Raw genomic sequence first — 23,366 nt, 5'->3', positions numbered from 1 at the left:
TCTTCTTTCTCTAGTTGTTTTAAGTGTAGGGTTAGATTGTTTATTTGAGATTTTTCTTGTTTCTTGAGGTGAGATTGAACTGCACTAAACTTCCCTCTTAGAACTGCTTTTGCTATGTCCCATAGGTTTTGGGTTGTCATGTGTTCATTTGTTTCTCTGTATTTTGTTATTTCTTCTTTGATTTCTTTAGTGATCTCTTGGTTATTTAGTAGCACACTGTTTAGCCTCCATGTATTTGTGTTTTTTACAATTTTTTTCCTGTAATTGATTTCCAATCCCATAGCATTGTGTTCAGAAAAGATGCTTGATACGATTTCAATTTTCTTAAATTTTCCAAGGCCTGATTTGTGACCCAAGGTGTGATCTATCCTGGCGAATGTTCCATGTGTACTTGAGAAGAAAGTGTATTCTGCCACTTTTAGGTGGAACGTTCTATAAATATCAATTAGATCTATCTGGTCTATTGTGTCATTTAAAGCTTATGTTTCCTTATTTATTTTCTGTTTAGATGATTTGTCCATTGGTGTAAGTGAGGTGTTAAAGTCCCTTAATATTATTGTGTTACTTTCGATTTCTCCTTTCATGGTTGTTAGCATTTGCCTTATGTATTGAGGTGTTCCTATGTTGGGTACATAAACATTTATAATTGACAGATCTTCTTCTTGGATTGATCCTTTGATCATTATGTAGTGTCCCTCCTTATCTCTTATAACAGTCTTTATTTTAAATTCTATTTTATCTGATACGAGTATTGCTATTCCAGCTTTCTTTTGATTTCCATTTGCATGGAATATCTTATTCCATCCCCTCACTTTCAGTTTGTATGTGTCCCTAGGTCTGAAGTGGGTCTCTTGTAGACCGCATATATATGGGTCTTATTTTTGTATCCATTCAGCCAGTCTGTGTCTTTTGGTTGGGGCATTTAATCCATTTACATTCAAAGTTATTATCGATATGTATGTTCCTATTACCATTTTCAAAATTGTTTTGGGTTTGTTTTTGTGGGTCTTTTTCTTGTCTTGTGTTTTCCGCTTAGAGAAGTTTCTTTAGCATTTGTTGTAAAGCTGGTTTGGTGGTGCTGAATTCTCTTAGCTTTTGCTTGTCTGAAAAGCTTTTGACTTCTCCATCAAATCTGAGTGAGATCCTTGCTGGATAGAGTAGTTTTGGTTGTAGGTTTTTCTCTTTCATCACTTTAAGTATATCCTGCCACTCCCTTGTGGCCTGCAGAGTTTCCACTGAAAAATCAGCTGATGATCTTATGGGGATTCCTTTGTATGTTGCTTTTTGTTTTTCCCTTGCTGCTTTTCATATTTTTTTCTTTGAATTTAATTTTTGTTAGTTTTATTAATATGTGTCTTGGTGTGTTTTCCCTAGAGTTTATCCTGTATGGGACTCTCTTTTCTTCCTGGACTTGGGTGACTATTTCCTTTCCCATGTTAGGGAAGTTTTCCACTATAATCCCTTCAAAGATTTTCTCAGACCATTTCTTTTTCTCTTCTTCTTCTGGGACCCCTATAATTTGAATGTTGGTGCCTTTAGTGTTGCCCCAGAGGTCTCTGAGATTGTCTTCAGTTCTTTTCATTCCTTTATCTTTATTCTGCTCCTCGGCAGTTATTTCCACCATTTTGTCTTCCAGCTCACTTATTCCTTCTTCTGCCTCAGTTATTCTGTTATTGATTCCTTCTAGTTATTTTTCATTTCAGTTATTGTGTTGTTCATCTCTGTTTGTTTGTTCTTCAGTTCTTCTAGATCTTTGTTAAGTATTTCTTGTATTTTCTCACTCTGTGCTTCCATTCTATTTCCAAGACTCTGGATCATCTTTACTATCATTACTGTGAATTCTTTTTCAGGTAGATTGCCTATTTCTTCTTCAATTATTTGCTCTTATAGGTTTTTACCTTGCTCCTTCTTCTGTGACATACTTTTTGCCATCTCATTTTCTTTTTCATGAGTGGGATTGTGTTCCTGTTTTACTGGTTGTTTAGCTTGAGGCTTCCAACACTGGAGTTTGTAGGCTATTGGGTAGAGCTGGGTCTTGGTGCTGAGATGAGGAACTCTGTGAGATCTCACTCTAATGAATATTCCCTGGGGTCTGAGGTTCTCTGTTAGTCCAGTGGTTTGGACTCAGAGCTCCCACTGCAGGACCCTCTGCCCAACCCCGGGCTCGTGAATCAAAATCCCAAAAGCCACGTGGGCTGGCAAAAAAAAGAGAGAGAGAGAACAATAACAAAGTAAAAAATAAAATTAGACTAGGAAGCTAACAGATATGTTAGAAAAAATGTAAAAATAAAATGTAGATGAATCAACAACGAGAAGGTACATCAGTACCACAATAGTAAAAAAGAGGAAGAAAAGGGTGGGTGGGAAAGGCCTTGGCTGTAGAGAGCGGGGCCTAAGCAAAGGTGAGGCTTGGGTGGTGGTGGGGGCCAATGCTCAGGACCCACAGGGTTGGAAGAGGCCCTGGGGGCTGTGGTGGGTGGGGCTTAGGCTCAAGGAACAGAAGGGGCCCAGGTGTGCCCCCCACCCCTGGTCTCAGAGGGCAGGGTACCTCACCTGGGAGCCCAGCAGGCTTCCTGGGCTCGAGTGGGCAGGGCAAACGCCCTCCTCTCCTCTCCTGCTCCTCCAGCCTGGGGTCTGGGAGGGCCCCTCTCATCTGCCTCTCCTGATCTCCCCAGCCTCCCTCCTATGCCCCCAGGACCAATGCAGCCAGGGGGAGTGGAGAGGAAGGGGGGGCCTTGGAGGGCAGGGGACTGTCCTGGGAGCTCAGCCAGATCCCAGGGCCTGAGTGGGTGTGGCAATCACCCTCTGCTCCTCTCCCGCTCCTCCTAGAGGGCCCCTCCCACCTGCCTCTCCTGATCTCCCCAGTCTCCCTCCTGTGCCCCCAAGGACCCAGGTAAATAAGTAGGTGGTAGAGACTGAGTCTACCCTGGACACTCAGCATCCCTGCAGATTCTTGATGGGTGCACCAAGAATGCAAGACCCTAACCATTCTTTACCTGGGCCAATACTTAGCATTGGTTTTTGCAGCAAGGAACTTTGAGGGATGAGGTTACATCTCCCTTTGGGACAAAAATCAGACTTGCTTGCTGCTTGTTATAAAAGCAGTGGATTCCCCAAGTGATTGCTGTTCTGTGTGATGCAAATTCACTGCATGCACCCCGTCCATTTGAGCCCATCTCACATCCCTGTAAGACTTGCATGCTGGCAAAGTCTATGTGAACACACTGCTCAAGCTGCCTGCTGTGCTGTGAGTAATAAAGTCCTTTGTCTCTGACCCAAGGTTTATGTCTTCTGCCAGAATCGATGAAACAACGGGCTGACTCACTGGCTATAAGGAGGGTAAAATTAAATCTCAGACCCAACAGTTATGGCAACAAAGATGAGATGCTGACAGAGACACAGCTTTCTGGAATAAGAATGTCAAGGGCTCTTCAGGATGGGTTCAGGGACAGAGCATGACTCTCTGGCCTCTCCCCCAAGTGATGGGTGAGACAGGGAAGCAGGGGACCTGCACCATCCTACCTAAGATTGAACAACAGGGGGTAGCATTAAAATAAGCAGCCCCAAATGATGCCCTGGTGGTTGCCAGATCTCCCTGGGCAGGATGAGGAAGGAATGCTGTCCTGGCAACAGGCAGCAAGCCCCACAGCTCCAGCTGAGTGGCAGCAGGTGTGTGCTGCTGAGTCAAGTAGAATTGGAAGCTGAAATAGATTCTGTCAACAATGAGGACCTTGTTATTCAGTACAGAACCGCAGATAGACCAACACGTTATAGGTTGGTTTCGATGAGTCACAAGCAGTCACATGAAACTGAAACTGAATGATGCAAAAACGTACTGTGTGGTGTAGACCTGCTGTCTCCCTGCATGACCCTCGGTACCTCCCTCCCCCTGTAACATGACTTCAGCTGCTTTAAGGACAAATATCCCTGTCCACATAGGACCTTGAGTCACTATCTCACCCAGAGGTGGAGCTGCTCTTGCAGCCTCCTTTGACAGGGCAGAGGGCAGGGCGTGCAAAGGGCAGAAACGAAGGGGCCTCCCAGCCCAGGGCCTCACCAGACATCAGGAGACTCTGGAGAGGCAGTAGCTCTGGTGCTTGGACTCCATTCCTGGATTAAGGACCAAACTGGGTGAACAGCTTTCCGGCAACCCTCCACCCTCTTCCTCAAGGGCAAACCTCCCCCCACCTAGCACTCCTGCACTCCCAACTGGGAGACTGTGTGGGTTTTTTCATGGTTGTTGCTTTAACTCCTAAGTCACCATGGGTTACAGTCCTTAGTCTGTGTTCCTGAGATAAAAATGGCATCCAAATTCAATGCATGGAGTTTGGATGGGGCTGGTAGAGGGAAAGGATAAAGTGACCTTATGGGTGGGAACCCTGGGCTGAATCGATGCACAGCTGTGGCTTCCACATCTGTACATATAATGGAAATAATGGGTTCTATGCCTGCACTTCCCCAATCCAGAAGTGTCAGAGGGGTTTCTCCCATTTAGGGTTTGCCACATGTATTGTCCCCTCCAGGCTGGTGCAATAGAAACAATGTAGAATCTGAGGAGGAGAAAGGAGTATCAGAGCTTTAGATGCTGGGGAATTGATAGAGGCTGTTTCTCTGTATTATATACCTGGTCTAATCCAATTACACCCCTCTGAAAACAGACACACACAAAGGCAGCTACTAGTCTCTGTTGCAACTGAATGCACCCGATTCATGGCAACCTGCAACTCTCGGCCATGGCAGACCCGTTTCGAATGGTCAACCTGGACTTCAGTGCAAATATGGAGAGGACCTTCAGGCCTTGTTAGTCAAATGGGAATGATATATTCAAGATCACGGCTGATTTGGTCTTAACAGCATCTTGGTTTTACATGAAAATGTGGCAGCTATTCCTTTGGGGAAAAAAAAACTTCATTCCCCATTCAACTACCTTGAATATAACCACTTACTCAACGGGGCCCTCCATCCACAGAGATTAGGATCCTCTTATGCCTGGGCCTGATCAGACCAAGTTAAAGGCTGATGGTGTTCATGGGAAAGCATTGGTCATCCATCCCCCAACAACTCCAGAAAGCTGACTGAGATAAGGTCTGGTCAGCACAATGGCCTAAATGGAAAGCTGGTCCTCCTTGCCTTAGACAACAGTCCTATGGACAAGGCATTTTATGTTTTTACTAGTTCTTGGGCTACAGTTAATGATCTGCCACTTGGAAGACCACAGGCTGGCCGGTTAAAGATCCTCCTCTTCAGGGCCTTCAATTGTGGAAGCAAATTTCAGTTGCCCATCGGACAGTCTGGTCCAGTCACATGGATCACCAGGGGAAGGACCCACTGTCTGATGAGGCTGAATCAAGATGCTCATCAAGCCTGAACCACCCAGATCACTGCTATCACCGCCTGAATCCATTCTTGTACAAGACAAAACAATAGGTCAACCATAAGGGAAGACATGACTGTGATCTAGAAGGACCACTGTGTGCCAGACTCTGACTCCTGCCACAGTTGGTCCAATAGTCCAGCAGTGAAGGAGGTCACATTCCACAGAGGAGCATTTTCCTGTCTCCTTTTAGAAAATTGACTAGTGGATCTCTGAGTCTCCCTGGGGACTGCCATTGGCACCTTGTCACTAGAGATACATTTTCAGGTTATGTTGTTGCTGTTCCATTCTGATCAGCTGACTCTAGTTTTCAGCTTTCCAGACCTTCTGCAATCTGACAGTAGCATTTTTTTTTCTTATAAAGGCCCCCAACAATGGATGGATAGTCAAGATAAACAAAGGACATTCCACATGCCTTTATTCTCTGATAAAGCTGCTGGCACCACTAAGAGGTGGCACAGACTTTTAAAAAATTTCATTGAAGTATATTTGATTTTTTTTCCTTACTCAAATGCCTTATGTCTTCTGCCAGCATCCATGAAGCAGTAACACACTAAGTTATGAACTTGTAAGTAGGATAAAATCGAATCTCAAATCCAATAGATTTAGTGGACGGAATATGAGGTGGTTCTTCTCTGAGTGAAATTAGAAACCTGATAATAACCAAAGGTAGCAAAGAGGGAGGAGTTAATGGAAGTTTGAAGAAAGAGAAAGTATAAAAAGGTCATCTTCGGAAGTAGACCTCAAAAAAGAGTGTTCTCTAAGGGCTAGGAGTCTCCTGGAAATTTGTGGTCATAAATATCAAGTGATATTCATCAGTTAAGTGTGTGAGTTGTGAGTTTTTCTCCAGCCACACACAAATTGCTTGTAGGTGTGCAGAAGATGAAGTGTGAGGTTTAATCTTATGTGTACTTCTGCCAGGTAAGTACAATGGAGAGAGACAGGATCTGGGGAGCTGAGGTTATATGCAAGGAAATAGTTTCAGTATTAGACTGAAGTCTTAGCTGAGACAGAGGGTGAGGCAATGAATAAAAAATTCGTTGGAACAATTGACTAGGTGCAATGAAAAAGTGTTGGCAAGTAAGTGAACTGGAGAAATGGAGGTTATGGTCAGAGAATAGAATGATGGAAAATGAGGTTTTTAGTGAGTTATTGGTGACAATAAGGTCTACATTGTGACCACAGAAGTGGCTAGAAGTTGCCGGGTGGCAGTCAGAGTCATTTGGAAATAACGAGGTCAAATGACTGGGAAATAAGGTTTGCAGGGATATACCATATGGGTGTCTCCAAGAATGATAAGTAAGATACTAAAATCTTCAATGACTAAAGTGAAGGTTCCAGGGGGTGGGAGGAGGATTGTAATAAGGAGAAGCAGTAGGTGTCATCGTATATGAAGACATATGCTTCCAAATGAGTTGGGGATTTGAATGAAGAGGGAGGAGCAGTTGCTTAGAGGTAGAAATAAAGTAAAAGGACATTGAGTTGATTTTGGGGACCAGTCGAACATGGGATTTGGGAGAAGAATAAAAAACAACTGCCATATGAGAGGACTGCAGAAGAATAATACCCTGAGAATATAGACAGATTGTAGCTAAAGCATGTAGGTGAAAGAAATGTTTGAAAAAGAGGTTGAGGAGAGTGATAATTGAGTTTATAATAAATTTTGAGATCTGTAGCATATAGTGGGATGTTCAGAAAAGGATGGGAAATCAGGTGAAATTAGGCAATGGCCAGAGCATTTTGGCATCAGAGACTAGGGCCTGATGGGCCGGAATGAAGAGACCTGGGGTGCTGGGACATCTGTGAGTGATGGAGGTAAGCTGACTGGTAAGTCACGGTGAGACCATTCCTGACGGACTTCAGATGAAGTTATAGTCAGCTCTGATTTCAGCCTTTTCAAGAGTAGCTGCTTAAGTGCTGACTAGGAAGAGGTGAAGAGGACCACTGCAGAAGGAGGGGTGGTTTTTACCAAGAGCAGGTATAACAAAACCTTTCATGGGAAAAAGAGATGCAACCCTTTAGTCAGAGATTTGGTTGATCTAAGGTTTTGGATGCTTTCCCGAGGCCTGGGACTTGAGCTGCTCAGGGCTGGAGTAAAGCTCTAGACAAATGTATATGTGGAGGTGGACAGGGAGGCGGTCAGGGAGGCGGATGGGGTCGGGGGGAGAAGGGTGTTTCTGAAGAGTCTTCCGTGTTAATGTTAGAAGACACTTTCTGAATAAGTAACCACAGCAGTGGACTTTGGTAAAAGCCATAATCTTTGATTTGGTCAGTTGGCGGTCACTAATGTTGCTCTTTCTAAAGATTAGCATGCTTAAAGAAACTTTGGGGGATCTTGAGCAGCAAGAAGCAGAATGGGGTTTCCAGATGGCCATCCTCACAAGCAGCAAACACGCAGCTGGCCCGGTTATATGCAGGCTTGCCGTGTGGGCTCCTGTAAGCACAATTCCTAGTATCTGCAACCTCTTCTCTGAACATCTGTTTCAAGTCCTTGTTCTAACAATACCTGGCTATTACTAGAGAATGGTACTTCCCTTACAGGTCTTATAAATGGTGGAGGCCCACATCTCTCACACAAAAACAGAATCCAAGTTGCAAGGACAGTGCCTGTGGCATGACGATGTGGATTATTGAGAATTTAATTATGAATTTCCTGGTGAAGGATTTGCAATGGTTTTATTCTTTAGTTTTAGAAAACTGTTTTCTCTTTCAAATACACGTTGGCCAGAATCCTTGATTTGGAGAATTGACATCTGTCTGCTGATTATCCATTTGAGAGCTTTTCCTTAGCTTGTTTGATGGTAAGTCAACAAAATAATGCTAACCTAATAAAGCAGCCACAGCCTGTGAAGCCGCTGTTACCTGTCTCTGTCCTGATGGTCTCACAGACATGTCCATCTCTGGATCTGATCTGCATTTGATCTTCCAAATCTTGACTGTTAAATTTCCCTATTAGATATAATATCTTTTTAGATAGTAGGTAGTAAGCATAATGAACATGGTTTTCAAAATCTGTCTATGTATAAGGAGGTGACACACCTTTCTTAATTGTTGTAGCTAAGAGAGCAGAATCAAAAGTAGTACAAGCAGGAATGTGCTCATATGTACTATAAAGAGTTTTGTTTATAGATGTTAATATTCATAGTAAAAGCAAAGGTAAATGAATTGGATTAATCTATTGAAAATATTAATATTAATAAATGCCTTATTAAGTAAATAAGGATGGAAGCAAAGTTGACTCTTTTAGGGTTACAGCTTTATATGTGCATCTAATATCTGTTCAAGTTATTTAAGATCTATACTCTCAAACTTGAAATTTTAAGTAAGGAAAAAAGTGCATCTCTAAGAACAGCGAGTCAAAAACAACAAATGAACCAATTCTATGGAAGATTTCTCTGTAGGCAGGAGATGCCTACCGCCTCATATGCTTGCTTCATTGCTTCATGAATACAGGAAGCTTTCAATGTTACATGTTTGGCCCTATGTGCCTATTTTAGTTGGATTTAGGTAGAATGACAGGATTTAACTTTTAAGGAAAAGTGAACACTTCATTTTTAACAACATTGTGCTTGAGGCAGATGAACCTGAGAACGAGAGACCCCGTGAACAGTCACTTTGCCAGGTGGCACTCATCGGGGTGTTTACTGTTGAGAACCCCTCTATTTCTGCCCGAGGTTTGAAGCCAGGACGTCACAGAATCCCCTGCTGCACCGCTCAGTTCTTCCCATGCACAGAGCAGATGGGTGAAACAGAATAAAATCCCCACCTCAGAGGCAGCAAGGAAGCACTCCAGAGACCAGCAATGGTGTTGCTCTTTGCTGGAGTAAATGCTAATTGGAGTTGGTGAGTGAAAGTTAGAGCTGAAAATTGGACTTGGCTTACGAGCAGTTGGGAAACTCATTAAAGGTATTATCACTATCACATTTTGATAAACAGAAACAAAATGTTCACATTAAAAACATGAGTCAATTGTTTCCAATTTAGCTTGGTTAGAACACGATGCTTCAAGGGTAAGCACACAGGTCATGAGATCCTTTCTTAATTTTTAGAAGCAATATGATCATTTGTATGAAAAAACTACCAAGTCATTTGGATTCTCATAATTTCCACTAAATTCTATCTGGCAAAAATAGCATAAATAGGTCCTCTCTCCTGATTTCTCTGACTGTACCTTTTTATGGCTTCACTGTGACAGTTATCGTACCATCTTGTATTCTTGTGCATCTTTTTCCTCCCACTCTTTCACTTTCCTTTGGGAAGAGACCATGTATTTTCATCATTATATCCCTAGAACTGAGTCCGGTACCCCAAAGTGAAAAGTTAAAACATGATAGAAAGAAGCAGCCAACATTCCTTCTAGTAGCGGTCAAGGATGGTCATACAAAATAAAGATAATTTACAGCTTTGGACTGGACTGAACAGTGTTTTTCAACTACAGGCCTTCTCCAATTATAGATTTATTTAGTTTACCATTAAAATTATGTGAATATGTGGGTTTTAAGTAAATGCACAGACTTTAAATCAAGTGTTTATGCGCCATTCTCATTTCAAGTTGAGCATTGCAGCTATAGGCACAAACTGGCTATGGCACTGTGTGAGGATATTTTGCCAAAGAATATTTTTTAAGGATTTTGAGATTATTAGAGAAGAGTAACCATTATTGCATCTAGGCTCATGAGTTTCCAAGTTTCAGTTCTGATCATTAAAATACCTAAATGGATCTTCAGACTTTTCTCAATCATCTTATCAAATAATGCTTCTGGTTTCTGTGGGCTCAACTTGCCTTACCTGTTGAAAGTCCCAGAAGAAACCCTGGTAAAAGCTGGTCTCCCTTCAGAGGGGCTTGGTTCCTCTCATTAGGATTCTCTGCCCCCTTTTACCCATGTTTTCACTATTTCCCATTTTCCATGGCTTTAAGCTCTCTTTATTTCTCTCTCTCTCTCTGAGTACTGTCTTCAGGGACCCTCAGTTAATTTCTACTCTGGTATATTTCACTTTTACATTATAAAAAAGCTAAAGAATTGCATTCAATATCCAACCACAACCATTTTTAATTTGGAACATAACTGTACATGTAGTAAAGAACAACAAATACATCCTTAATTATAATTTAAAAAATGGAAACGTTTGTAGCTATATTTAACAACTCTAATGGTTTCTTTGAATGGAGCTCTGTCATTAAATGTATTATTCACAATTATATTTTTCATCATGATGGAAATTTATTTTAATATAACAAGTGATAGAACTGCAAATATGTATAGCTTGCAAAAAAGTAAATTGTGTCATTTATATCCTCAGCAGAGATCAGTGGGAGCCCCAGTGGCACCAGATATACCAAGCAGACTAAACTAACACTGCCACAATTCTGAAATCTAACTAATTGGACCTATATAGCCCACAAAAGTGGGCTATGACCTGTTTGCCCAAAATAAAAAGGTGACTGCCTGCTAAAATTTTAAAAATTCAAATAAGACTAATAGTTTCCTAGCATAATATCCAAAATGTCCTGGTTACGAATGAAAAGTCACCCATCATACCAAGAATCAGGAAAACCACAACTTGAGTGAGAAAAGAAAATGAACTGATGTCATCAACTCAACCTGAGCTGGATCAGATTTTGGAATTATCTGACAAAGACTTAAAGTAACCATCATAAATTATTTAATAAGCAATTACAAATTCTCTTGAGATAAAAAGGAAAGGTAGATAAAAGGAAAAATAGAAATAAAAGGAAATAAAAGATAAAAGGAAAAATAGAAATTATCAGCAAGGAATTAGATGCTACAAAAAATGGAAATTATAAAATGGAAAATAAAATAAGAGAAATAATCAATTCTCTGGATGGGTACAATAGTAGAGAGGAGATGAAAGAGAAAGAGAATAAAATTAGTGAATTTGAAGACAGATCAATAGAATTTACCCATTCTAAACAAAGGAGAGAAAAACAAATGAACAGAACCTCAGGAATCTGTGGGAAAATAGCAAAAGACACAAAACTTATATTATCAGAGTTGTAGGAGAAGAAAAAGAGTAGGGCTGAAAGAGCATTCAAAGAAAAACTTGGCTAAAGAGATCCTAAATTTGGCAAAAGACATAAATCCACAGATTTGAAAAGCTGAGTGAATTCCAACTAAGAAAAACCCAAATAAATTGACACTAAGACACATCATAAATAAAATTCCAAAAACTAAAGACAAAGTTGAAAGTGTTATCACTACCACACTTTTTCTCTACAAGTAGCCAGAGGAAGGTTGCCAATTTCAATGACAGCAGATTTCTCATTTGAAACCATGGAGTGCAGAAGGAAATGATGTAGAATTTTTCAAATGCTGAAAGAAAAGAATTGTCAACCATGAATTCTATATTCAACAAACTACACTTCAGGAACAAATGGGCAATAAAGACTTTCTCAGATAAAGGAAAACCAAAAGAATTGTCACTAGCACACCTATTTTTTTTTATGTGGACTATTTTTTAAGTCTTTATTGAATTTGTTACAATGTTGCTTATGCTGTATGTCTTGGTTTTTTGGCCCTGAGGCATGTGGGATCTTAGCTCCCCAGCCAGGGATTGAACCTGCACCCCCTGCATTGGAAGGTGAAGTCTTAACCATTGGATTGCCAGGGAAGTCCCAGCATACCTACTCTTAAAGAAAAGCTAAAGGAAGTTCTTTAAACAGAATGTAAACAGTAGAATAAGAATCTTGAGGCAAAAGGCAGAAAGGAAGAACAATGAAGAGGGCAGGTAAATATAATAGAACACTCTTCTCTGCATGAGTTTTCTAAATCATATGTAATGATTAAAATAAGAATTATAATACCATCTTATCCTCAAGACAATGATATTTTAAAGTGGGGAAGACAAAGGGACCTAAGTGGAAATAGAGTCTTCCTCCACTTCACCCCAAATTGTAACATGTTAATACCAATAGGCTATGATAAGTTACATGTGTATATTGTAATACCCAGAACAACCACTATGAAAACTACACAATACAGCTGAAAATACTATAAATAAATCAAGATGAAATCCTAAAAAAATGGCCAAGTAACCCACAGAAAGATAAGAAAAGAAAAACAAAGAAATCAAACAGAAAACAGAAAATAAAATGGCAGAGTTCACCCCTAATATATCAATAATTACTTCAAGGTAAATGGTCTAACTATAACAATTAAAAGGCAGAGGTTGACAGCATAATTTTGAAAAAGCATGACCCAATAATATGCTTTTTAATATGCCATTTAGAAGAAACTCACTTCAAGTTCAATAAGTAAGTTGAAAGTGTAAGGATGGAAAAAGGCATACCATGCAAATGTTAATTTTTTTAAAAGGCAGGAGCATGATTATTTATGTAGAAAATATGAAAGAATTGACAAAAAATCTCCTGGAACTAATAAATGATTATAGCAAGGTTGCAGAGTACAAGGTTAATATAATATACAAAAGTCAATTGCTTTTCTACATAACAGCAATGAACAAGTAGAATTTCAAATTAACAACACAACACCATTTACATTGGCACCCCCAAGTGAAATATGAAATGAAATACTTAGGTATAAATCTAACAAAATATGTATAAGATTGATATGAGTAAAACTACAAAGCCCTGGTGAAAGATATCAAAGAACTAAATAAATGGAGAGATATCCCACGTTCATGGATAGGAAGACTCAATATTGTCAAGATGTCAGTTTTTCCCAATGAGCTCTCTACCAAAATCCCAGCAAGTTGTTACATAGATATCAACAAACTGATCCTAAAGTTTATATGGAGAGGCAAAAGGCCCAGAATAGCCAACACAATATTGAACTAGAAGAACACAGTTGGAGGAGTGACACTACCCAAGTTCAAGACTTCAAGACAGTAATCAAGACAGTGTGGTACAGGCAAAAGAACACACAAATAGATAAATAGAACAGAATAGAGAATCCAGAAACAGATTAATGTAAATATAGACAACTGATCATTGACAAAGGAGCAGAGGCAATTCAATAGAACAAAGACAGTCTTTTCAATAAACGATGGTGGAACAATTGTATGGCCACAAGCAGAAAAATGAAACTAGAAACAGACCTTACTCCCTTCACAAAAATTAACACAAAATGTGTCACAGACCTAAATACAAAAAGACAACTACAAAACACCTAGAAGAAAACATGGGAGAAAACCTGTTGATAGGTAACCTTGGGTAAGTTGACTTTTTAGATACAACACTGAAGGCATGATCCATGAAAGGAATAACTGATAAACGTCACTAAAATTAAAAACTTCTGCTTTGCCAAAGAAAATGTCAAAAGAATGAGAAGACAAAATGGATAACTGTTCATGAAGCCCATTTTGTTTTTATTTTAGGTACACCACAAAACTAGATTTCCCAGTCTCTGCTGCAGTTAAATGTGGTCCTAAAACTAAATTTGACCAATGGTATGTGAGTAGAAGACATAGTCACCACTTTTAGGGCCATAAAAAACTTTCTAGATGCCACACTCCGTTGTCTTTCCTCCACCAGTTGCTTGTTGCAATAGAGCATGGTAAACTTGGAAACCACGTTTTGAAGATGGAAAAAAAAGAGAGGAACTTGTGACCCTGAATCACTATTTGAAGGACAATTGATTATGAGAACCCATTTTTGGAATTCACACGAGTGGAAAATAAGCAATTTCATTCAGCCATACATGGGGCAGTCCAGGACTTCTTAACTCATATAGTCATTCTTGGCTGCTCCTCAGAAATTAAGGCCAACACACTTCCCTGGAACATCTCACTGCCTCTCCTGTGTGGATCTGCAGATTCTTTGGTCAACTATGTTCTTTTATCTGATAAGGCAACATTAGCAATGGCCTCTGACTTTGATAGAATCTCTTCTTTATAACCCTAAACCCAATAAAAAATTTTAGAACTCCCTTACCTTGTTCCAAGAGGGATTTAAAGTAGCTGACAAAAATATTTACACTATACCAGGATCAAACAATTCAGAAAAAATAAGAAAAAAAAAAGACAAATGTAAGAAACAGAAACAGGAAATTTAAATAATCTCAGAGGTAGGGTAAATACAGAAATATATTCCAGAAAAACATATATGCTTGTAGAACCCACTTTTACCTATAAGATTTCTGACACCTTACATTGTTGGGAAATGTGACGTACTGCAAGATTTATTTCATGCTTTTTTTCATTTATCAATATTTATTTGCACACATTTTACTATGGGAAAAAGCATGCAAGCTAGAAGCTATTCAGGAAAAACAATACTTATACTGACGTTGACACTGGAGGGCTTTTCCCCTATGTATTTTTCATAGAGGGGACAGTGAATAAGGAAATCTACAGCAACCTTACAGCAAACACTGCCATCAGATAAATAGACCCCCTCCCCCTTTTTTTCTTTTCTCAGAAATCCCCGATAGCAGCTGAAATATTTTCCTCAGATATCACTGGATCTATTGAGAAAAGAATAAGATAGAAATCTAGGTTGTAATTAGTTTTCTCAGTGGTATCCATGCAATTGTAGGTAAGCTGCTACTCATTACCAAATACGGGACTGTCTCCAAACTTCTGAAAAGTTTCAGAAATGGGAGCAGACAGAAACACAACTGTTCATTGGAAAACATATGTGCACATTTCCTCTGCATTTTAGAGTAAGAATGCTGTAGAACAAGTTAGAGTCATTTAAATTTGATATAGGGAACAACTTTAGCTATAGAATAGTTGATTACTTGAGACTAGATAATTTTTCTGTGTAAATATAAGTATGTTAACTTATTTAAGCAAATTTGAATAACATAAAATGTAACATCATTATAAAATTTAATGACATAAAAATTCCAACATTTTCTGTTTATAAGGTGAAGAATTTGAGTCAGCTTCTAATTCCCAGGATAATGTATACAAGTATTTCCCCTTTCGTACACCTGTTCTATCCCTATTTTTAACATTTTCCTCATGATCTGAGGAATTATGATATGCAAAATGAGGTATTTTTCAGGCCCACAAGGGGGACCCTTTGCACCACGGCAACAGAGGTTTTATGGCACAGATCTCACTGCTCATCCACAATTTGGTTGAATGCGTGATCTACCATCAAACGCTAGAAAGTCAAGGCATCTCCCCAGCCCTGGGCCTCACCTGTGAGTCCAGGTGGACAGATGCAGATGTAACCTGAGGCTTCGGGGCGGCTGGACAGAGAGAGCAGCTGGGCAAGGTGCCCATGCCCTTCCCCTGAAGACAGCCCCACGCATTCCCCATCAGACTGGCAGGGGTTACTACTGCATTCATCGATGTCGGTCTCACACTGGGCCCCCGTGTACCCTGCAGGATAAACGTTCAGAGAAGCTGCTGAGTCAAAGCCCCTCAACCATAGAGTATGTGCCTGACCGGAGGCTGGCCACTGTGCTGGCACCAGTTAACAAGGTCCTGGGCCTCCCTCAAGGAGCTGGCAAGGGATCTGGTAAGGGAGGCTTCCACGAACATGAGTAATAGTAACAATGGAGTCACTCCTACAATATCGATCAATGCTTTTAATAAAGATTGGATGAACAAGGAACTTCAGGGTAACCTTGATCTAACCTGGACATTTTAACTAGACTCCAATTCCTCAAATATTCCAATTGTTTGAATGTTAAGCAAGGAAAAAAAATGATATATTTTTCCAGAGAATAGCTGTAAAATCAGCAGGATCTACATAGCCAACCCTAAATTCTTCTCTTAAAACTCAAAGTAAAGGTAAATGATTGCTTCTTAACACTCAGTGAGACAATAAAATAGTGATTTGTATTTGAATGGATTTAGCTGGGTCATTTTGTTAGGGACAAGAATAAAAACAATAAAACATGAATGATTTAGTACTTTATAAAACATTTTAATGTTAAATATAAAAGAAAGTCCCTACCAGAACTATTCCTCTGGTTTTACATACATATGCCCTGTTAAAACTATATATGTATATATTTATTGTGTGTGTGTTAACATAACTGGAATTGTACTGCACGCATCCTTCTGCAACTTGCTTTTTGAACTCCCTTGCACGGTCTATCCATGTTAAATTTATAATCCAGAGTTGTAAAAGTTATAAGTCAAATCATGGTATTTCTTTACTTTAAAAACATTCAATGGCTTCCCTTTTCACACAGAATAAAATTTAAAATCGTTAACCTGACCGGCCCCCTTTATTATCTGGCCCTAATCCCATCTCTGCATTCCTGTCCCTAGAATGTTTTCTACCCCAGGGCCTTTATAACATTGTTCCCTCTCCAGAAAACCCTTCTCCAAGACTGTGCTTGGATAACTCTGAGCTTTCAGACTCTGTCTCTTATCCTCATGGTCAGATCTAAGTAAGATCCTTTTTTCTCTTATATACCCAATTCTTTCCTTTCATTGTCTTACAATGATTGCTATTATATACTTACTTTTATAGTTATCTTTTAAAATTTATTTACATATATAGCTTTCATTTGTTGATGTACTTGATAGCTGTCTCCCTCAACAGACTGTAAGCTTCACAAAAGCAGGGACTGTTTGTTTATTCTCCACTCTAGGACAGAGAAACACCTGAGTAGTAGGCCTTCAATCAATGTCCGAATGAGATTCAAAGAGTTCTAATCAACAATTTAGATGATAATCCTAGCTTAGCAGATAAACTAGAGAATTGATGAACTCTTAATAAGCAGATAATGAGAATATGATGTGATCGCTTATTTTGTAATTTTAATAAAAACCTGAACGGGGCCCTATGTCAGATCGTAAGCACAACACAAATTCTGTTGCTCAACAATATAATGCTTTTGTCACATTTGACCCCTGGGGTCTTTGTCAGCGGTCTGAAGAAGAAACTTAGAGTCGAAAAGGAAACTAAAAGCACATGTCAGATCAAGGTCCCACAATCCTTGGTAGTGACCCTCCCCCAGAACCCTCAGTCTTCTATGCCTGAATGTCTACTTTTTAAGTGCTTCTATTTCATACTTAAGGATCTACAAATATTCACTAAATAATGGTTGTCACAAAGCCATTATAAAAACTTGTGCTACAGTAGACTTACTAAAGAAAGTTCTGACTATTTTCAATTTTCTTCTCATTCTAAGTTTGAAGACTCATACACAGGCCAGGTTAGGAAGTAATTTAGAACCTTCATAAGTCCTTTCTGGCTCATGCATTGTCTTATTCTTATCCTGAACATTAGGAAGGTTCTGATTTATAGTCTTACCAGTCCTGTCCCCACCACTGGGGCCCTGTGGGGATGTGCTGTACCCTTTAACCATGTATATAAATAGATTCCTCCAATCAAGGCTACATTTAATAGATTTAACAAGTTTTCCTGTAAAACTCTGTACAAAGAAACAATATGATGCTGAGTCAAGACCCCAGGGTTCTTAAATTATGTGTTTTTTAAAAAAAAAAAAAAAACCAATCTTTTCTGGGTAACAGGGAAACTTTCAAGATAGGCATTTAAAGTGACTAACCCTTCTTGTAATTAATTACTCTTGAAATGAGGACCCTGGGCAATTCCAGCAGTGGATCCTTGCCATCGTGCTCAGTGGCAGTGGTCTCGTGATCCAAAGGAATGGTCTCCTTTTCTTAGATATGGAGTAGCTTGTAGCATTAAATCTTCTCTTTCTATATAACTGTGAGAATTGGGTACAAAGACATTCTGAGTTTTCTCTTTAGGCAAAATCACCATCCATCCAGCGACCCAAGAAACTCAGAAGTAGAACTACCCTAAATCGGTGTCCCTTTCTCAATCCCCACATCATTTCTGGTGTCCCTTTCTCAATCCCCACATCATTTCTACCTCCTAAAGTGCTCTCATGGCCATCCATCCCCTCATCTCCACCCTCACCACTATGGTCTTTGTTCTGGCCAGTTGGCTTATCTCTTATTTAAACTATTGCAGAACTCTCACCAGATTCCCTGCCTTTAGCCTTATTTCTCTCAATCACCTTCCACTAAAGTGCCAGAGAGCTCTTTTTAAATTAACAGGTCAGATTATGTCACTTCTCTGCCCTGTAGTTTGCAGGGCACACAAACAGCATTGTGATCGGCTTCAGTCACATCTTGCTCCCCAGCCCCATCTCTCTACCCTCAGCCCTGCGTAGTCCAGCATTTTAAAAAATCACTCAAAGTTCCACAATTGGACATGCTCTTTTCTATGTGTGTCTGCTGCCCTTTCTTCTTTCCCTCTTCTTTCTCTTCCTCTCTTCTATCCTTAAATAAGTGATGAGCTGCTACGTGCTGGCCATAGGGTCTAGAATGGCCAAGCTTCTAATCTTAGTATCTAGTTGACATTTATCGAGTGCTCCCTATGGTCTAGACTGATCTGGGAGCTCCTTCTATATTGCTGGAATTATCTCCACAACAACACTATGAGGTAGATATTATTATCATCATCTCTGCTTTATCTATCGATGAGGACACTGAGGCTCAGAGTGGTAACATGGCCAAAGTCACATGGCTAGTGGTTACATTTCTGGGATATGCTTAGTGATCTTTCAAGTTTTCTAAAATGGTGCCTCCTTGGTCAAGCCATCCCTGAACTTCTTCTCTCCTTAATCCCTTTTACAGAATTTATTAGAGCTTCTTATTGTACCCAAAATTGTACTGTACACATTTTTTTTAAACTGTATCCCAGATAGAATTTAAGCTCCTTGGAAGGAGAAGCCATGTCTTTTTGATTGCCAGATTCCTCATATGAGGAATCATGGCACTGAAATCCATGTGGCTTGACTGTATGGAACACATGCTGGTCTTTTTTTAAAATAGATCATTATTAGAGTATAACTGTTTCACAATACCATGTTAGTTTCTGTGCCCTAAAGCCTTTGCATTGGAGCCAGGCAGTTAAGAGGAGCTGCCTAAAAAAAGACCAGGACTGGCTTTGCTGTGCAACATACTGGTCTTTTTTTAGGCAGCTCCTCTTAACTGCCTGGCTCCATTACAAAGCCTTTAGGGCACAGAAACCATCTCTCATACACAATTTCCACCTCCTGGTGTAGAGCTTGGTGTGTAGTAATACATAGTTGCCTTTTCTTTCAGTACCTAATAGTGCCAGGCTCTATTTTTATAATTTTACCCCTCACAACAACACTACAAGTAGTTTTTTTGTTTATCCTTCATTTGCGGATGAGAAATTTAAGAATTAAGAGGTTAAGAATTAAGAGGTAACTCACCCTAGTTTACTTGGTTAACAAATGGTGGACTTGTCCTGCTTCCAAGCTGTCTGCTCCATGCCCTGCTTAGGGACTGAGGTCCTGCCCAGAGTGCTGATTGAGTGTTGAGTGTCGGTTGATGACAAGAATGTGGAATAACATGTTTTGGAAAAAATTCAGTATTACAGGGGGCCTGTTGATTCAAGTGTTACATACTGTTTCCTACTGACCAGAGCCAATGACCAAAGGATAAAAATATATCCTATTCATTGTCTGGAAGTGGGGAGACACATGAGATACATAGATTTCTGAGCCACAGAAGAATTCCAAACTTCCTTTTATACTTTTATGTTTGTTTTGTTTTTACCTACAAGATGCATTCAACCAAAGCGTGTTACACGTGCCTCAGGCAATGAGATGTCTTTCCATCAGAAGCTGCTACTGATGGGACTGACCCTGGTCTCCATGCCTCCTCCCCAGCCACAGGGTCATCCTTTCCTCAGACAGTAACGTGAGTGGGCAGGAGGGGGTAGATGACCAGCAAGCTTGCAACAACTAGATTTTAAATAATCATAAATTTATCAGTGTTTTCCAATGGATCAAGAAAGAAGAGAGATGAAATGCTCTTTCATGTCTAGCAATAAAATCCCAGTAAGAATTAGGTTAAAATATGTCAAGCAGGTTCATTACCAAAATTCACATCAATATTTATGGGTGGCCTGTTGATTCAAGTATCACATACTGTTTCCTACTGATTCTGGTATCACCTCTACACTCAAGTCTAATTACCTTTTAAGTGTGATTTTTAGTTATGGTTTATGTGTGTGTAACTTGTATTGTCTTTTACATTAAAAAGGGCTAGGAGAATACACCCATTTCTGGATTATCATTCTACACCCTTTATGGGAACCATTATGATCACACTGACTGACTCCATGAATTATAATACAAGCACTTAGGATTTTAATAGTGTTTCACTGGTTTTAATGTATTCTAGCATCAAGGAAAACATCTTGGAGGAAAAGGAAGCATCTTCCAGTGAATTTTACTCCACGAAGACCATGCTGAAATCAACCCTTCCATTGACTTTTTTTTCCTCTGTGTTTCTTCCAGAAGATTCTGATGATTGGGCAGCTTGGTAACCTACTTCAGACAATGTATAGTGTAGCAGTAGATATGTTTGAGCACTGAAGAATACAATTAAATTAAACAATGATAACTAGAAGAAAGAGTTGGTTTTAAACCTTTAGCAACAAGAATTTTTAGTTTCTATTTGCTATAAGCAATTTGTTTCTATTCTAAGCAAAAAAAAAAAAAAAAAAAAAAATGGTGGAAGATATTTTGTCACTTACCAGGCCAGCAGTGACAAGTGTAATTGTCAGCACTGTCCTCACATGTAGCATTATTGTGACAGGGTTTTGACCAACATGGAGGCATCAAGGTCTCACAATGCAATGTGTCCCTGTGAATCCACTACCCATGCAGTTACAGCTGTACCTGGAAAGTAAAATGAAATTGTCACATCAACTCTTGGTCATATTAAGATCAAATATTGTTATCCTGTCTCTTCACTTGTCCGTCAACCCCAGACCCATGGCATGGTTTTAATACTTATCAAAAACCTTGAGGAATCATCTCTATAAGCCTGAAAGCATTATGCACTTCCATATAAATAGCTTTTATCTTTAAAATTTTACAGTACAGTTTTCAATCAAAATTATTTGGAAACCATGATTGTATACTTCAATTTCCTCACCCGTAAACTGAAGGTAATAGTACCTTTGTGACAGAGTTGTTGGCGTAATTAAATGTGCATATAAAGAATGGACACGGCATGCAAAAGGGCAGACAATACTGAATAAAACTACTGAATAGTACCAAATAAAGTTGTTAATATTGTGAAGCAGTAGAAACTGATTTATATCATTAAGGCATTTTTTTAATATAGAGAGCCCAGAAAAGAGGTCCCTTATGAAAAATGAAACAATAAATTATGAAAAAAACCAGGACAAATTCTCATTATATAAATTTTGATTTATGTTTTCTTATTTTCAGAGTACAAGAATATTTTAGTCTTGCTGTTTATAATCATTCACTGATTAAGTGGGATTATCTGACAGACCTAAAATACAAATCTGTTGGAGAGAGTTGTTCACTTTGTCAAGAATAGGCTTTCAATTTAGACGGTCTCTCCTCGAGGATCTAGTATCACAAAAACATGGGCTTACACACTCAGCTTAGATAAAATGAGTGTCTGGGGGGAGGGATACCTAGTATTGTATAAAGAGTAACAGTCCTGTTCACCACAGCTGTGTGTCTATTTACCACCAATACAGATATTAAGATTTCACTAAGGAAACTTAAATATTAGCAAATATAAGTGACTATAATTTTTATACATAATTTTGCTAGCTAGAAATCCTCTATTCACTATTCCATTTACTTAATTAAAAATACCTACTACAAACCTACTATGTGTAAGACATTGGAGACAAGAGTCCTGTGGTCATGGATGGCTAGTGGACCTCAATTCACGGAATCAGTCTCCATTTGAATCTTCCTTTGTCTGCAAGAACCTTTCATGGGGTATAGTTTCTGACTTTCCCACACTCCTCATAGCAAATGTGTTAATTTTTTGCTGTGGGAAAATAAAGTCAGGTTGTAATTGCTGACCTTGCAATGATTTCAAAATTTAGGTCATAAGAGAGATGTGGATACAATAGAAAAACTATTCATGGCACACATTCAGGTGAAGAGAGGAAAGCTGGCAGGTTCAGCTTTGCTCTGTTTGCATTTCCATAGGCATTAAAAGCGTTGTGTGCCTTCTGTTCTGATGCTTTCTGGAAACAGTGAAGCATGGATGGGAGAGCATCCTCCTTTTGTCTGGAGCGCTTGTGTGGAAACTGCCTTTCTGGTCTATGTGTTGCCCAGACCTGTCTCCAGGCCTGAAGATTCAAGCCACTGGAGAATCATTTGGGTGTAACTGAAAGTCACAGGTAAGACGTGGAGAATGGTTATAGTTTACAAAAAAAATGTTCTACCACTTTGCTCTATTTAAAATCACATTATTTTCCTGGGTATATATGAAGCACACGTGCCTTTTATTGCTGCCCTTTTGAGTTTGATTCACTTTAAAATTCAGATTTGGGATATATTATATCTTATTTATTAAATAAAGAAAAGTTCAATTCTAGGCCTCCTTTTTCAAAGAATTAACTGTGTGAATTTGTGGGGGGATGGGGGGTCACCTAACTTCCCTGAACTTTAGATTCCTTATTGTAAAGGGGGAGCTTTAGTGCCCATCTTGCCTTCCACTGAGCCGCTGAAGGATCTGTCAAGGCAATATTAAATGCTAATGTTGTTAAAACTTAAGTGTTTAATAACTCGATGCTTGTGGTTTAAATAAGTATTAGAAAGTTCTTTCAAAAATATTTATATGGGGGCTTCTCTGGTGGCGCAGTGGTTGGGGGTCCGCCTGCCGATGCAGGGGGCACGGGTTCGTGCCCCGGTCCGGGAAGATCCCACATGCCACAGGGCAGCTAGGTCCGTGAGCCATGGCTGCTGAGCCTGCACATCCAGAGCCTGTGCTCCACAACGGGAGAGGCCACAACAGTGAGAGGCCCAATTAGTTAAAAAAAAAAAATATATATATATATATATATATATATATATATATGTGTATTTATATGAATTCAACTACCATTACCCAAATTTATTATATGCATCATATTAAGGTGTAATTTATTGTTTTATTTTTGTTTTTACTGAAAAGCCAACGATAGACTCTAATTTGGAACAGAATTACATGGCTACTTCTCATCGTTCTGCTGTCTTCAAAGTATTCACCCAAT

General features: G+C 39.4%; 1 protein-coding gene across 1 annotated transcript in view; it reads right to left on the bottom strand.

Moving 5' to 3' along the window:
- CRB1 (crumbs cell polarity complex component 1) overlaps nt 1-23,366 on the bottom strand; it is a 247,645-nt gene that overhangs the window by 101,692 nt on the left and 122,587 nt on the right. The window contains 3 exon segments of the mRNA XM_060088676.1: nt 15,503-15,685; nt 20,868-20,970; nt 20,973-21,012. Coding sequence (XP_059944659.1) covers nt 15,503-15,685; nt 20,868-20,970; nt 20,973-21,012 — 326 coding nt within the window.

This window comes from Mesoplodon densirostris, chromosome 2 (assembly GCF_025265405.1).
Source record: "Mesoplodon densirostris isolate mMesDen1 chromosome 2, mMesDen1 primary haplotype, whole genome shotgun sequence".
NCBI classification, from domain to species: Eukaryota; Metazoa; Chordata; class Mammalia; order Artiodactyla; family Ziphiidae; genus Mesoplodon; species Mesoplodon densirostris.
The sequence above is the reverse complement of the archived record's forward strand: the minus strand, read 5'-3'. Positions and strand labels throughout refer to the sequence as shown.